The sequence below is a fragment of the Trachurus trachurus genome (genome assembly GCF_905171665.1).
Source record: "Trachurus trachurus genome assembly, chromosome: 3".
NCBI classification, from domain to species: Eukaryota; Metazoa; Chordata; class Actinopteri; order Carangiformes; family Carangidae; genus Trachurus; species Trachurus trachurus.
The window spans coordinates 9,485,418-9,502,540 of record NC_139893.1 but is presented as its reverse complement, the minus strand read 5'-3'; the positions used below and the strand labels follow the sequence as shown (position 1 = coordinate 9,502,540).

General features: G+C 41.8%; 1 protein-coding gene across 9 annotated transcripts in view; it reads right to left on the bottom strand.

The window, feature by feature from the left end:
- The window catches only part of sox6 (SRY-box transcription factor 6), a 137,858-nt gene that overhangs the window by 100,277 nt on the left and 20,458 nt on the right, over window positions 1-17,123 (bottom strand). For 7 of the 9 annotated variants that reach the window (XM_083969215.1, XM_083969213.1, XM_083969218.1 and 4 more), the window contains exons 2-3: window positions 16,359-16,429; window positions 8,120-8,170 (exon numbers count right to left, since the gene is read on the bottom strand). In XM_083969215.1, the coding sequence (XP_083825341.1) occupies window positions 8,120-8,154 (35 nt within the window). In that variant the 5' untranslated portion in view covers window positions 8,155-8,170; window positions 16,359-16,429. The remainder of the gene's footprint in view (window positions 1-8,119; window positions 8,171-16,358; window positions 16,430-17,123) is intronic. The other 2 variants (XM_083969221.1, XM_083969220.1) reach the window with 1 other exon arrangement.

Here is a 17,123-nt window from a genome sequence, read left to right as displayed (position 1 = left end):
TGATAAGAGGATAGAGACTGTAGCTGAACTGCACAACAGGGTAGTTGAGGACCCCACCTACCTACCTACCCACACACACACACACACATATATATACACACCTACACACCTAACCCTCAACCCTGACTGTCTGTCTGCTCTCCACTGAGCTGAAGGTAGCAGATGTGTCTTTCACAGCCTGCAGAGTGTGTAACCAATCTGCAAACAATAGCTGGAACTTGACAAAGGTCGTTGCACTTGCGACACACTCCCTACAGTAAAGGGCAGTCAAATCCCATTGGCCACTTTGGCAAACCATGCCCTTTAGTGTTTTTTTTTTTACTTTACACACCACTAAGGTATTTAACATCAAACACAAGCAGAGTCCATGGCGAGTGTACTGTATGGGTCCATTAGTCAGCCTCCATAATGCCATCTGAGCTCCTATGTAAGCCCCTTAACAAAGTTTAAGGCACCTTTTTGACCTCCTGTTAAGCTAACAGTTGGTGTAAACATGTTCAATCCTATTAAGCCAATAATATACATGGTGGCGGGTAAAGTGCCACGGCGCCATGTGCTGAAAGCGCACTCTCAGTCTTAATTACAACATACAGCCGTGACGGTGAAATAGATTCAGCATCAGCCATGCCTCTAATACCTGTGCCGCTGTGACCACAGGATGTGGGGCAACAGAGGAGAAACAACATTTCATAACACACTAGATCAATGATGCCACTGTTTAAACATAAGTGAAGGATTTTCATTTCTGTGGCTTTAACACATTTAAAGAGAAATCTGCTTCCTAACATTGTTTTTTGATCCCACATTACAGTAGATGGCTGGATGTCTCGCCAGGTTTTGAATATATCAATTAAGTAGGTCAGTGTGAATTTATATACATTTCATTTGCTTATTTTAATAATGTCTGTCACTTGATAAATGAGACATGTAGTCAGTGTGTTGTGCATTACATGGGCATGATGTGATGTCTTAAAAAGAGCCAAGCCTCTGTGCCTACTTTGTTTTCAGGTCTGTGTATCGCAGAGTGCCGGGTTGGTGCTGTGTCTATAAACTGTCTTCTGGTGTCAGCAGGGCAGCCGTCCAGCATCAGCCTGGCATATCGGCTATAAATGGCACCTACATCACTACAGCACAGGCTAAAAATACAGGACCCGGGTTTCTTCCGTTTCCCTGTATTCTCAATTGTGTGTGAAACTTTAGCTGAGAAACCCTATAAGACTAACTTTATGTGGGAAAAATAAAAACAGCTCTAGGTTTGGACCTGTTGAAGAGAAAGTAACAAATCCCCGGTATTTTGACAGCAAAATGCAAAATGCAAAAAAAAAATTATAGCATGAGAGACCTTTTTCTCTTTGCTTGCGAGCCAAGAAAGCTCTCTAAAAGCTATCAAAAGTTTCAAAATTTCCCACATCCCCCTCCTGTGGGTGTGCCTGTAAAGTGCTTCACTCCCCTCTCTTGAAAAGCTCTGAGGGATTGCATCATGGGACGGGGTGTAAGGCGATGGTAGCAACATACTGTAACATGGGGGAAATACCTCATGTTGGTTGATTCATAAACACCTTGTGCACTGGCTGGCTGGCCGGCCACTCAGACTGGTCTGTGCTGTGCTGGTTGTAATGGTAGAGCTGACTGTGCCCAGTGCCAAGTCCCTTCTAAGTGTTGTTACACACAGACACACACACACAGAGACACACAAACATAGCCACACACGCTCTGAGTCATAGCATGGCTTTGTTTTAATTGAGTCTCAGGCTTTGTGGTGTCTGTTATCTCTGACTAATAACACATTGGCCTTCTCTCATTATCAGAGTGGGTCTTTATCAGAGACCCTTGTTTGATACAGTTAGAGTTGATGCATTATGAACTGCACACCAAGAGTCAGCAGTGATCTGCATATTCAATAACTTCCGTAATTATATGCGCAATTCATCAGATGGGATGTGATTGCAGGGGAAGTGGAATAGAGTGGAATAGAGAGGAGCAGAGAGGTCTGATTCCTGGAGGACTAAAGTCTAATCACAAAACTAACATGATAATTGAAATCTAAATTGAAAGGCTTAGCTCTCAGGGAGAGTATGTCAGACATGAGTGTAGAGGCGCTACTGAGAGTGAGTGAAAGAGAAGGAGAGAAAGAGCGGCAGGAAAAAGAGGATTTAAAGTGTGCATATAGTACAGAAGCCACTACAATAAACACGAGGAGAAAGAGGAGTGCTTCACAACTACTATTATAAAAAAGCTACAAAAAATGTCTCTCTAAAACTCAATGGAGGTGAAAGAGCTTTGAACTGCCTACTGGGAAAATGTGTAGGGACTAAATACTAACAATTATAATAATAACGAAATATAAATAGATTATTCAATGTTTCAGTCACTTTTCACATATTCACATATGAAACTCATCTAAGTTACCAGATAGTTTTCTATTACTCATCTTTCAGTATGGATTTCAATACGATAAATTCACATCAGTCAGTATGAGCCTATGTTTACTTTCTGTTACTAACATTGCTCTTTTTTTTATTTAGTGTCTTTAGTGTGAAGAAAAAAAAATCCAAGGAAAATATTTATCTTGTTTTCCTCAACACACTCATAGCCTCGTCCTGGAGAGTGTGCGTCAGTGGGCAGTTCAATAATTGCTCAATATTCCACAGTGTCACCATCGTCCCTCTTTGCTTGAGTAGACTGTACTACGTGGCCTTTAAATTCCTGTTTTCTAAAGGTGAATGAAGTAATTGCTCGACAACAACTGTGTGAAAGGGGACATGTTCTGCATTGAACAGAACAGTCCTCAGCTTACCTGAGTGTTTAATCGCTTTAGCTGTTCTTTTATCCTTTTTTTTTTACCCTGAAATACTTCATAGTAATCACTGAAATGCAAATACAGAGGAACTAGCCGAGATGTTTGCCTTTGGGTTTGGAGGTATTCTTTTCTTTTCACACTGGAACAATACTGTTTCTATTTGTCCAAAGACATTCTGTTGATGTGTGTGCATGTCATACAAAAAAACACATTTTCTCTTCTCTTGTGCATCTAATGAGAAGAAGTATTCTGTCGAGGGCACCGCGCTGAAATAAAACTGTCCTCCATTTCACCTCAAAGGCTGTTCTGTCTTCACATTCGTTTCTCATGTCGTACTCGATGTAAAACCCAACCCCGTTGGAGGAACTGAGAAAAAGAGCGGATGCAGAAAAGTCCTCTCTCCCATTTCCACCCTCCCCCCTTTCCCTGCTGTCCCTCCCGACCACAGGATTCATATTCATCCCTCAATAACGTTTAATTAGTAATGCCAAATTCATTAACCTGTACTGCTGGTACGCTGGCCTCAGCCATAAATTAGCTTAATGTGAGCGGACGTATTGCAGCTGTAATAAGGGACATAAAACTCAAAGAGAAACACATACTGTTCCTCCATAGTCATGGATCATTATAACTCAACAGGGTTTTAGAGCGGGGAGCGTTCCCTTTCAGAGCAGCTCTTAACTACAAGCCCATCAAACACTTCCTCTTTTCTAGTGATGCTTTAGAAACTTGTTTTAATGTTGGTTTACATAAAAAACAATGTTATGGAAATGCATCACTCTTGACAACCATTACTTTCATCATCGCCACTTCTCTCATGCTTCCACTAAAATATACAGAGATTGTAAATATCATTGAGTGTTTAATGGAAATGACAAATACAAAAGAAGCTGAAGAAATGCTCTTATGCAGCTGTCACAATAAAAGAGAGAATTCAAACTGCCTTTGACAGCTCCAACTAATTGGTCCAACTCTTTGGCATCTTATTTAATCAGGACACATGTATATATTATATATAATTACACATATATAATCTTCATGAAACAAACCGCTATTGTAAGAAGCGAGGACGACTTTCACTGTCCTGGTGTTACACATTGACCTTTCTACCCCTCTATCCCCCAGTGAGCTCGCCTAACAACTCGCACCAAAGAGCCTATTAGGCCTGAATCCCACTTTGTTGTTAAAAAGGGTCTTGTCCTTTCAGAACACTCACTTCCTTGCTTTCTGTTTTTTCGAGCATAGGTGGTGGAGGAACACAAGTTCATTGTTCCCGTGCAGATGGAAGTTGGAGTTACCAGGGTAACAGCTCTAATCCTCCTTTTTTTTTTTTTACCACTTTTTTCATATTAACAGCCTATCAAGTGCTACCTTTTAAGTCACAGGCAGGAGAGCTCGCTCACTTTTAATTAGCTACGATTCTGTTTGCCAGGAGACAGCATGATGAGCTAATCGAAATTTACGAAATAATGACGTACTGTGCGAGCAGCTACTTCTTTCTCCTGAGGCCTGCTCCAAGAATAACAATAATGACGATATTATCTGGGACTGCACTTTAAAATCACCGCTGTGCCACCAAAACAGAGGACATAATTGTTCTGGTGTTTTCCATACAATCAACAACCCATTGTTGATGACTTGAGAGCTAAGGGAGCAAAGAATGGGTGCCATAATGATTGGTCTGTGTGCTGCCATGAAGATCCTGTACAAAGTGTCCACAGAGGAAGGAAGGACCTCGATAGACTACTGATTTGCTTGTGAGGGCTGTGGATGAAGACAACTGTGTCTGGCTTTGTAAATTAAAAAAAAAAGAAAAGAAAGTCCTTTATTGCTTTTTGTCTGTCTTGCCGCTCAAATAACCTCCAAGCCGTATTAGAGAAGAACTATTCATATGGTGAAAGGCTGGGAGTCACACAGACTCATGTGAAGGGGCCACATAGTTTCTGGAGAGAATGCGCGTTTATATAACCTCGCTGCATCTCAGACAAAATATAACTGATGTCTATCTGAAGATAATAAAAGGTGTGTTTGTCATCTATAAGAAAGCTACAACGTGTTCCTGATACAATAATGTATTCATATTTGACCAGTGCTTTTTATATATGGACATAAGAAGTCAGTTCAGTTCACTACTCATGCCATGTCAACTGAGCTTTATCCAACATGCCACGATGACTCCATTAGATAATTGCCTCTCTAAACTAAGTGCATTACAAATGCATTTCACTTGGAGATTAAAATATCAAAAATAATAGAGATTGTGTTAAGTAGAAGATGAAAATAAAATATTTTGTCAAAAAAAAGTTCCACGCCTAAAACTTTGCTGGGGGAGAGCTCAGCAAGGTTGTACAAACACGGTGCTGCACCTATTAGCTGTGCTCCATTGTGAAGGAGTGAGAGAGACAGAGCAGGAGGGCAGGAGGAATGCTAAGTGGGCCCCTTAGCCTAGTCAACCTTCAGTGGGTTTCATTTATCTTCATCTTGTTAGACTAAATTAATTAACAATCTCAATGTTACACACTTTCTCCTTTCATTACATCAAATAATGGCAGAAATGGAGGGGGAGGTCCTGCCCACTGGGAGTAGACAGAGACTGAAGACATCTCTCTCTCTCTCTCTCTCTCTCTTTCTCTCTTCCTTTGCTTATCTCTCTCCCTCTTTGTGTGTACACATCTCTGTATTCTGTTGCTCTTCCTTCCCCTTTCTCTCTCTCTCTCTCACTCTCACTCTCATTTTCTCAGTCGCTTTGACTGCACAGACAAAAACCTGTTAAACGTCTTCCATAAACATATGAAAAATTGATCTGAACTGAAAACACTTCTCCTCCTCAACAAAGAGACTTACAATAACAAGAGCGTGAATAGTTGTCTATTAAAGAGCCCTGTGCACATTGTATCCTGTAGTTCAGAGAACTTTTCACATTAGTTTTAGAAACACTGGGAATTTGAAACAGACTGAGATTATTTTAAGGAGACAGTACAAAGGCTTTGACTTGTACATTAAAATATGAAGTTTTGACTTTTTCTCCCATCACATCTGAAGAGTTTGATGTATTTTTCACCATGGCCACGTCTTAGGTGCTATTAGGAAGCGCTTTTTACAGCTATTAAAGCTCACAGTGCCTATGACTCAAAACCAAACTCGTGACTCATTACAATAATGAAAAGCCCATCCGGTGCGCCACTGAGATACGACGTATAGTATAAAAAAAATAAGTCAATAACATCTGCACACTGGAGCAGAAATGTAAGAGCATGTTCAGAAAGCCCCCTTTGACCTAATTCAGTTGCTTGAGAAAAGATACTGGGATTCTTCACTGGAGGAATGTCTAACTGCCACCATCCATCCTACCCCTGTTTCTATCCCTTTTCTCCCCTTTCACCCCTACCCCCACTCCACAGCCCACTCCAGGACAAGTCTTATCCAAGCAAAAAGGGCTAACCCTGAAGCAAAGCCTGCCTTTAATCTTGGCCTGATTGTTGCGGCCTCCAATCTCCAGTCAGCGTGTGTGATATCTTTCTACTGGCACTTCTTTAATTAAAACAGACATTGACAGAAGGATGTGGATCAACAGCACAATAATGTGTTTACTTTGAATAATCACAGTGTTTTCTCACAGCTATGGGAGAACAAAGGGAAATTGCTGAGAAACAGCCGAGGTCAAAGGTCATGTTTCTTTTTTTTTCTCCCTCATCTCTCTCTCTGTCTCTTTCTCTCTCTTTTCGCTTGTACATGTGAGACTGGACGTAGGAATATCCCAGGTGAATCTGAACTATGCGTCTGCCCGCCCGGACCGCCTTCAACTATCCCGCCCCGCTACAACGCACAGGATACAGCACATCTTTATTGCAGTTAGTTATCCACCAAACTGGTTTCGACAGGTGGTGAGAGTTAAACACTGTCATCCACTTTGTAGCCGTACTCCAAAGAAAGCGGAAATGAGTGTAGGCAGTTCACTTTCAAAAATGTAACATGCTATATGCCTGAATAACTCCTGTCAAACCTTTGCAGATAAAACACCACACCAAATAAATTGGTACCATGCGCCATGAAAGATAAAGCAGATACTGTGCATCTTTTTGTATTATATGCTTTTTTCTTTTAACTGCAGGGGACAGTGAGTGTATGAATTATATTTAATTTGAATGCGGGGAATGAATGCTTCTTTCTTTCTTTAAAATAGAAATATAATTGGAATAAAAAAGTTAACGGCCATAGATGTCTGTGAAAAAGTCTTTATCCAGTTTAATTCTGCAACATGAACTGTGTCAATGTCAATTCTATCTGAACTCAACTTGCTTTTTTCTCTTGAACTTTCACAATGTGGACCTCGTCCTTTAAAGTACAATTTCAAATGATTGAATTCTAAAGATAAATAAAATTAAATGTGTGGGAGATTTTCCTATTGAGTTCCCCCATTACACTTTGACTTGTGTGAGAGTAATGGTATCAAATTGTCCTTTCTTTTTAAAATGCCCCCAACAGTTCTGAGAGAAAAAAAATGCTGTTAATTTAATCAAATAAGTGACCTTTTGAAAAAGAAATCAAAGAGGATTCATTAGCTTTAGTAAAGTTTGGCTGACAGCAGCTTTGAAAGGCAGATGCTGCTGCTGTGGCTTCTAATGAGCCAACCCTAATTAGGGAGCAACACTGGAGCCTAGAGAAGGTGGTTGACTAGGAAAGGAGCCAATGGTAAATACGCTCTCTTATTTACTTCCTCTGTGTGTAATGACAGCACAAATTTTTAATTAGAATCACAGGAAGGGCAAAGACAAAAAAAATGTAAATCTTTATGTTAGGCTGAATACAAACACAGAACACAACAGGAAACAACAGCACATCACAAGACTGATATGCCAGCGACTTGCCTTGCCCCTGCATCGCTGATTAGGGAGGTTAGTGAGGGAGGGCAGATGGGGAGAGTGGTCAGAGAAAAAAGCATGCAGTGCAAAGACACCGAAAGCCTGATCTGCAGATTTTTTTAATGCTGCGAAGGGGAGGAAAAGGAAACAAAGGGAGGGGACGGTTCATCTACATCTGTGCCTGAAGTTGTTGTTGGTGTGCTTGCTTCCAGTCTGACTAGAGGATATCAGGGCTGAGCATGCCAGTCAGCCACATACTACATGATCACTGCTTGGGTAAATATGTTAGAATCCATGTTTGACATTGTTCAAATATACAGACACACACACACACAGGACAAAGTCTAACAATAGCTAACAATGTGTCAGAAAGTTTAACCCCTGTTAGCCCGCTATACCACCCCTGCCCAACCTACAGTATATGAGCCTAGATGGCAACAACAGAAATGAAACTAACCTCAGTAAAAAGCTGCTACGTAGAAAGCCCTCCATGTCAGCGTGTGGGGTTCTGGCAGGAAAAATAACAGAGAACCATTTTCACTATGAAACGAGTGATAATCAAGAAGAAGAAGAAGAACAAGGAGGGGAAAGAGGAAAGAAAGAGGAAAAAGAGAGAAAGAAAAACACAGAGCATACATCGTCCTCCTATAATAAGGCATGTCTTTAATTAAAGCAGAAATATGGCAACGAACCCATCCTCTTTTTTTATGAACTGACATCATTAATTATACCTCTTTCCATCGAGGGAGTGGATTTGCATACAACATCGGTTTGCACTGAGAGCCTGATGATATGTTTGCATCAAATAAACTCTGCCTACTGATCTCTATACAGTCTTTTTCCACGGCTGTGTGCAGATATATACATGTACATCCAGCAGCACTGTAACCGCAGATCCCAGAGCAGCTCCAGTCTGTTCAGAGTAGCCAACGGTGGTCCAGCTGCAGCCCATGTGTGGCGATGGTGCTGTGGCTTCTGGGAGCCCAGCCGCAGGGGACCCAAGCTGGGACTCCCAGTGCCAATGAGGCAAAAGGATGTGGTCATGATGTCACCACTCGCAGGGGTCGTTCAGAAGCCTTAGCCACAAAATACTGGAGACACATGGCTAAAAATTACTTACAACAGGTTTCCATTAGCCGATGTTATTGGTCTGTATACTATACACTTTTATTGTGTTAGGACTGGTTGGAAATTGATTAGTACTTCCATGTGCTTTGTTTTAAGTGGTAAAAACAAGCAGCGACTGTCGAGAGCAGACTTTTGTCAGTGGTTGAAATTTAAATGTCTCTCAGATCTCTCAACTTGCCTCATAAAGATATTCAGCCACTGAAACATATTTTCGGCATTATAACAAGTAATTTCACTTGAGCATTTCATCCCTCCGTCGTCCTTTTATTCAATTTCATAACTTCAACAGCCATAAAGTCCGTGGATCAAAAATCCCTGCTGTGAAAATCACTACTTTTTAACACCAATGGAAAGAAAAATACTCCTCTCTGAACTTCGGCTGTTGTAACACTCCTTCATGCGCAGCATCGGGAATAACACAAAACACAACAGCAAATGACATCTCAGCCCTTAAACACCTTAAGTTTTAGTGACATGGGTGTAATTTGGCATTTTCTCCCCCTGCTCTCTTGGCTTATGAGACAAAGCCTCTGAGAGAATGGAAAGAATGAGCCGGGCCCAAGGACACTGTGCCTTTCAGTCTGGCCAGCACTTAGCGAGGCAGTGAATCCACAAGGCCCAGAGGGCTCAGCCGAGACTTTTCTCACAATAAGGTGTCTGGGGAGGCGGGAGTGGCATGGCCAAGGGGCGCTGCAGCTCTGCTCTTTTCTCCACTCAGCTGGGCCCAGCGCACATAATACCATCCCCACGCCACAGCACACCAAGCCAGTGACAACGTGAGAAAACAACCGTCAAACAGTGCAGAGCAGATCAAGCGTGTCTCCTCACTTCTCGGAGTGCAAAAAGCACACATACAGTACTCTACGTCAGGCACACACAAACTAAAAACAATCACCAACACAAATGTAAGTTCGCTCTGAACTTATCGCACATGCGACCACATCCTTGTCTATATTTACATACTGATCAGGAATATGGAAGAGGAATAGAAACAGCGGCGTTGAGTTTGATGTAGAAGCACATGTCTCTTCTTTATTATGTCAACGTGTGTTTATTTTACTGGCACCTGTGTCCTTCTGCTGAAGCACTGAAGTAGCAGCAGCAGAGAGAATGGACCAGATTAGGCAGTGCTCTGTTTCTATCTTTATCTTTGGTCTTATTCCATAACCCTCAAGTCTTTTCACTCGCTGTGTGCTTGTGTTTCCTCAGCTGTGTCTGCTGTCTACAGTCCCATTGTGGTCAGAAACAACTGAACTCAGCCTATGGAAGCAAAGGTGCAGTTTGGAGAGCCAATGACCAAACTCAGGAAAAAGTGACTGAGCCACATTGTATTTGCTCCTCTACAAACACACATAAAAAAAATAAAAAAAATGTCTTTAAATTAAGGTTAGGCCGCAATTCAAGGGCAGGCTTCTCAGTGAAGGGGAGGCAGGGAGGGATAGACATCACTAAGTTGGCCTGGACCAGTCTGAGCAGCACGGCAGCCCTTTCGAAGAATGAGCCTCTGCCAAAAGCTGCCTCTGCCTAACCAAGTCTCCCACCATCTGCAACAAATGTGCTCTATTAAAGCAGTACCATATGGACAACAAGCTAGCTATTAACACGGCTTCAGCACATCCCCTTAACCTAGCCCAGATTTCAAACTTCCAGTCAAATTGACTGCTGATTTAATGCACCGCCAGCAGCCATGTGGGTCTTGGCACGAGACGGCACTCTCAGCCTTCAGTCATTAACAGGCTCACGTAGCGCGCAAGCACACAGCGAGACACAGAAGTTAGCTGCACAGATCCTAACAGTAACTACATCCCAGGTTACTTGGTGTATCTACTTAAACAAACCCATATGAGACATAGTAGCAATATTCCAAAGAGGAGCATACACACAGAGAGAGAGAGAGAGAGAGCAAAAGTCTGCACTGAGCCAACTCCAACTTTCTAAAGACAAATAAACCAGAGGCTCAAAACACTCTATTGTACTGAGTGGAAACAAGCTTATGGAGTCGGTCTACCCACAGAGCTGCTGCAGTCAGTGGCAGCCGAACTGGTGGCTTATGTCTCAGTTCTTCCACAGTGATGGAGAGTGCATTTGCTCCCTCTGCATGGATCCAAAATGGCAGTGATTAACCCCGCAGGGTGTGTGAGGGGGGGTTGGGTTTGGGGTGGGGGTGGGGGTGGAGGGGGGACACTTTAATCCCTGTGGGCCGGGCGGCCATGTTGACGCCTCTCCCCTCTCTGAGTCATGTAGGGACCCACCCACCGCTCACAAAGCCATGCTCTCTTCTCCGCGACCATGACGCCACAGCTATGAGCCCTATGCTCTACGACCCAGAGACAACACACACACACACACACACACACACATGTACACACGCAGACACACACCAAATCAATTACAGTTCTGTGGTTTTAACCCGACTCCAAAGTTCAGTAAATTTTGTTTGTTTATTTTTTCCTCCTCCTGTCTCAGCTGCTTAGATACTGTACATAATTAGTGTGGAAACTCATTTCTCCTCTCTGAATGTACACAGCGCTGTGGAATTAGTCTTGGCAAAATACAGTTTATTTTTGTATTTTACATTTTGATTTCAGCATTAGTAATTATTTACCAGTTTTGTGTCATCTCAATTTTTTAAACACATATTTAATTGTGAGATTTTAACAGTTAAAAAAGAAAGCTCAGTTTGTAACTGTAATATTATTATCACTATTTTTATGATCAATTAATAGTAATAATTAATTGCCAGCAGCCGGATTTGGTAACACTTTATAATAAATACACACTATTAAGCATTAGTTAAGCATTAAATACTGAATTCATCATTTATAACACATGAATACTCATTAGTATGTAGTTTATAAACACAGTTAAAAAATTTACTCATAGGGTTAGGGTTAAGCACTCACTGTATTTATAAACTACATACTAATGAGTATTCATGCTTTATAGATGAAGAATTCAGTATTTATTAATGCTTAACTAATGCTTAATAGTGTGTACAGTACTTACAGTGCTGTATGTACTGTATTATAAAGTGTTACCCCAGATTTTTTTAATACCACTTTATACAAGAGGCAGTTTATAACGTTTTAACTCTCAAGCAGGAGAAACACAGGATCATTGTTCCACAACATCTCAGCCAGCAGTGTCCCTATGCAGATTGAAGTGATAAGCTAAAGACTGCCTGATGACAGTCTAATTAAATAAGCCTTTCAGTGCTCTCAGTGGAGCAGTGGGATGTGTGAAAAGGTACTGTTGGTTCAAGAAGACGGAGATTCAGGCAGGAGAGAAAAAAAAAAACCTGTCCAAGCAATCCCAACATCCCCACAGACAGCTTTACGCCAACTCAACACCCAGTCACTTGAAATATGGCGATACCTGGTCCACCACACACTGACATATACACATGTACACAGACACACACCTTATGTTACCTTTACTAATGGCAGTTGTGTCCCATTGACCCCCCCTCCCCCTCTATACACACACACACACACACTCACGCACACACTCATGCACACATCTCAGTCAGAGCTGCCAGATGAGTAGTGAATTAATTTGTGTGAGCCACTCCAGCATTAGGAAGGTGTGTTGAAAGGTGTCTGCTCATGTTTCAAATTAAACGCGCTGCTGGTCAGCATTAGCACCTCGCCACCCGTCGGCAACTGACACTTAGGGGGGGGTTGGGGGGCTGGGGGGCGAGGGGGGGGGATGGGGAGGAAGGAGGGAGCCCATCCGCCGTTCACACTGGAATAATTAGAACATGTCAGGAAGAATTAATTTCCTCATTTTTCAAAAGGATACACAGAAATTACCATGTTATTATATGACAGGGTCCCTGGGAGGATTGGATTAAATTTGATTTCTTGCGCAGCCCACACAACAAATTAAAGTCATAAATAAGATGGAAAGAAGCGGGGCACAGAGCATATGTTTATGGCAATGAGTGAAGCCAAGGGACCAGAAACAACTATCTTCATTTCATTTTATTTAAATCAGGCCGACACCGTGTGTCTGAATGACAGCAGTTGCTAATGGGCCGAGATTAGAGGCTCCTTGATATTAACACAGAGATCCAACAACTCCGGCTAAAAAGCAAAGGAGCGTGCAGCCAGCGTGGATGCTGCTCTGCACAGAGTGACCGGCTGTAGTACTATACTGCTGCTTCATCTGGGTCTTATCACCACAAAACATACTTTGACTATAACGCGCCCAGTTTTTATTCTAAATAAGACATGACACAAGAATAGAGGACGGAGTCTAATGCTCATCAGACTTGTAGCCAGAAACGTTTCACCCTGTCCGTGTCAGTCAAAGCCCATTAGCGCTGGCGTCAGCAGAAAGTTCATGTCCGATTAATGGCTGTCATTTGTCCATCAGAACGACAATGAGTGTGGACAAATGACACAGATGCCAAGATTAGAAGCAAAGGCATTTGCAAATTGACATCTGTATTAAAAACAGATGCCTTAATGTCAAATAATGGGGCCAAAACAGGAGGAAAACAAATCACATCTCTTTTTTTAAGATGAGATCCCACCTCAGTGAGTGTAGCAACACAATACTGGACACCGTGTCTTTTCTTGGGGCGTGGATTAGACTTGTTAGCTTTCTATTAGAATTTAATACCGGCCTGCCTGGGTTCTCTGAGTTTTTCAACTCTTTCAAAATGGGCTGTCATTAGAGCCGAGCACTCCCCTGGGCACCACAAACTTTAAATAATTTGTGAATCAATTAACTGGCTACTCTCAACGCAACAGGGATTTCACACTCCAGGGTCGTGGTGCATTATCAGTTAAAGACGATTCATGGCGTTTTGGGAGAAAAGTTCATGGTTGAAATCATTAATTCATTTTACCGGACTTTTAGTTATGCATTACTTTCCACAGCTGGTGTGGCAAGAAGATTAATGGCATGTTCTTTGCTCCTGTTTTCTGCTGTATATAGCTACCAGGTGAAACGCGGTCCTGCAGTGTAAGGCGAGATACCATGAGAGGGAGGACAGCAGCCAAATCCATGTAAAGTTTCTATCCTCATAAAGATGAAAAAGTCCATCAAACCTTCAAAAGATAATTAAAATAATAACAATATTAAGAGGTTACGTCCTTTTCATGTGGTTTTACTATGGACCATACTTAATAACCAACTGTAAAGAGCTCAGACAACACCCAACCTCAACAAATTACCAACACTTAAAGCATATTTTAGTTTAAGCACTTCAAAATGAGGTCATTCATGAGTAATACAGAGAGAGCGAGCAATTAATTGAACGCAGACTTTAGGAAGATGGATAAAGTTCAGGAGGGTTTCCCCCACATTCTTGCCAGGTAATGAAATATGCAACAATTAGTTTTCCAAATTCACACCGGGATCCAATGAAGTAATTGAGGCTGATGAAATTAAAATATTTGTAAGGCGGTCGAGCGGTCTCTGTTCAGAAACATTTTGACCATAATCACTGCAGGGTCAGCGGACTCAAGAGGCCCATTTGATAAATAATAGATGAGGAATAACCATTCAAAGGTTATTCATTTTCATTTTATGGTGAAGTGCCGTTTATTTAATTTCTGACCAAATGGCTCCTCAGCGTTCCCCCCTTCAGTGGCGCCATCGATGGAGAGCTGAGAGCCACGAGACTCTGTTGCTGTGGCTTGTTAAATGAATGGCACATAATAACAAAGAGCGTATAGTGTGTGCCTATTCACATGGTCTAACATCCTCAGGTGTTTCCAAATGAGATTGCAGGAGTGTAATTAAACTTGTACTATAAGCACTCCAGACACAAACTAAATTACTTTCTGTCATGTTTTGAGATTAATTAAAGCTGTGGTGGGTCAATGGATCTAGGTTTCAGATTGTACGAGGATCCAACTCAGTGTCTCGGAGGAGCGATATCGCAATGAGTGCCGGTCCACCAGGGCTTCATGCGGTATTTTATTTTGTAACAAATACTGACAGATGCCCGATAACATTACAGTGACTTAAAATCCTTATAATCAAAACTTCAGGGGTCAATTTATCGACTACCTGAGGAGGTGCTGTTTTAGCTGGACCAGCGGGGGCCAATACACACAGGTGGTGACCAGCAGATGCACATCAATCATGTCTCGTTACGTGGTTGCAATTTTTGAAAACATAATTTCATATTCAATCTTCCAAGTTGGTGGGCTGTTCGCAGCTTCTGCTGATGACTCAGCTGCTTTAACATCTTTTATTCATACGTCTGTTTAGTGACGGTAGCTTGTTTTTTGTTGTATTATTACAAAACATATTCAGATTCTGGTGTCTCAAATAGAAATAAAATACAAAGTTTGAAAAGAGGTGCTGCAGCAGATTGATTAAGCAAATAATGAGGTATATAATATAAGACCTGCACACACCACTTAGCGTGCACGTATGTAATATATTCATGTCACCAAACAGCATTTGCACTAATGTCTTACATTTATTAAGTCGGACTAATTATATTCTGCTTTTATCTTTACTAAACCATGTAGAGTGTGACTTGACTGATCACTGACTGCTGTGCTATGAGTTCAAGCTGTTCACTGACATGCAGCAGCAGCAGCAGCAGCAGCAGCAGCAGCAGCAGCAGAGTTAGCTCTCTGGCAGCAGACAGGTGCGTGTTCGTCAGAGCAGACGACAGTTTGCGTCGTGAAACAGGATGATTAAACAATGGTAAATGGCCATGAACTTTGAATTCAGAGATGTTTCCCCTGCTATTATTGGAGACCTTTCTATCTCCAACTGACATTTGGAAGAAAAAAAAGAAAAAGAATAATATGAACTAAGTAACTCGCCTTTATTTGCTTAATATCTAAGATACATTTTTATTAGAAAACCTGCATGAGCAGCAGCTGAGCAAAGATAGTTAAAGTAATATGATATTGATGCAGAGAGGACCGTAGTGCTCTCTATTCTGTTTCTTTTAAAGGCAAATGCCACCTTTCATAGCAACTGTCTTACTGTATTGCTGTGTGGGGGGAGGAAATCACTTCAACTGCTTTTATACCAGCGTGGTATACTGCATAGGTACAAAAGGGTCAAGACAGACGTTAAAGAATAAGAAGCTTGAATAGTTTAATATTTTTCACATTTTTGACCAGTGTCACCTGTAAATAAAATTCAAAATGCTGCTGTGTTTGAGTGTAGGGGCAAAGGAGCATGTTTTATGAAAGTGAAAGAAGCAGACAGAGAGAGAGAGAGAAAAATCACACCACAGTACTGAAGCAAAACCAAAACGCAAGAAAAAGAAGTCGTAGGATCTCATGTTCGTCTGTAAGTTTGTGCCTGTACAACTGTCTAATTGTGCATACATTGTGTGCCTATCCAATTGTCCACCTCATTTGATGCAGGTGTTCATTGTGGGTGAAAGACAGCAGGGGTGTGTGTGTGTGTGTGTGTGTGTGTGTGTGTGTGTGTGTGTGTGTGTGTGTGTGTGTGTGTGTGTGTGTGTGTGTGTGTGTGTGTGTGTGTGTGTGTGTGTGTGTGTGTGTGTGAGTGTGTGTGTGTGTGTGTGTGTGAGACATGTGGCAAGACAGAAACAGCTGAAGAGGCAAATTGATACTTACAAAAACTGAAAGACTCGATCCCCAGCTCCCAGCGATCACTGGTCGGCTGGTTTTGAATTCATGTAAATAACCTGAAACGTAAGCACAAATAGGAGAGGGCTATTTTCAGTGTGTGTCCTTGAATGCAACATATCATATCACTGTTATTAGGAACTCCCGTCGTTTCTGGTTAAAATTTAAACATTCATCATCAATGAGTGAAAATCGCTTCCAGTCGATTAAAAAAAACCCACACATGAATTTGGAACGTGGTTAAAATCAACAAAGGGTCTCAGATAACTGTATTTACCTACATCAGAGCAAACAGAGACAGACCAAGAGGAAAAGAATTGGGGCAATAGTGTTGTTGGCTGAGGGTCAGAGTCTCCACAGCTGAGCGAAACAGCTTTGTTACTGTCTGACCTCCAGTGCTCACAGCTGTCACCAATGGGAATCCGTCCTAGACAATGTTTAAAACTCCACTTCTCCGCTACCTCATTAATCTGTCTTCCAGTTGGTGGATTCATTCCACTAATAAACAGCTTTCATATAAAACGGTTGTTTTATTAAATTTTTTAGCTTCTCTCTTCAAGCGCTGCCTGCTAATGATTTATTTAGGAGGGCCATGCTCTGCTAGTTTCAGCATGTCTGTTGAAGGGGCTGCAACTTAAGAGCTTTGTTGGAGAACGAGCAGATAACCAGGAAACTCAAGTACGGTGTAAGTGTGTGCAGTTTTAGGCGTCATCAGAAGCTAATTCCTGCTTAAATACACCCACAGTTCAGAGG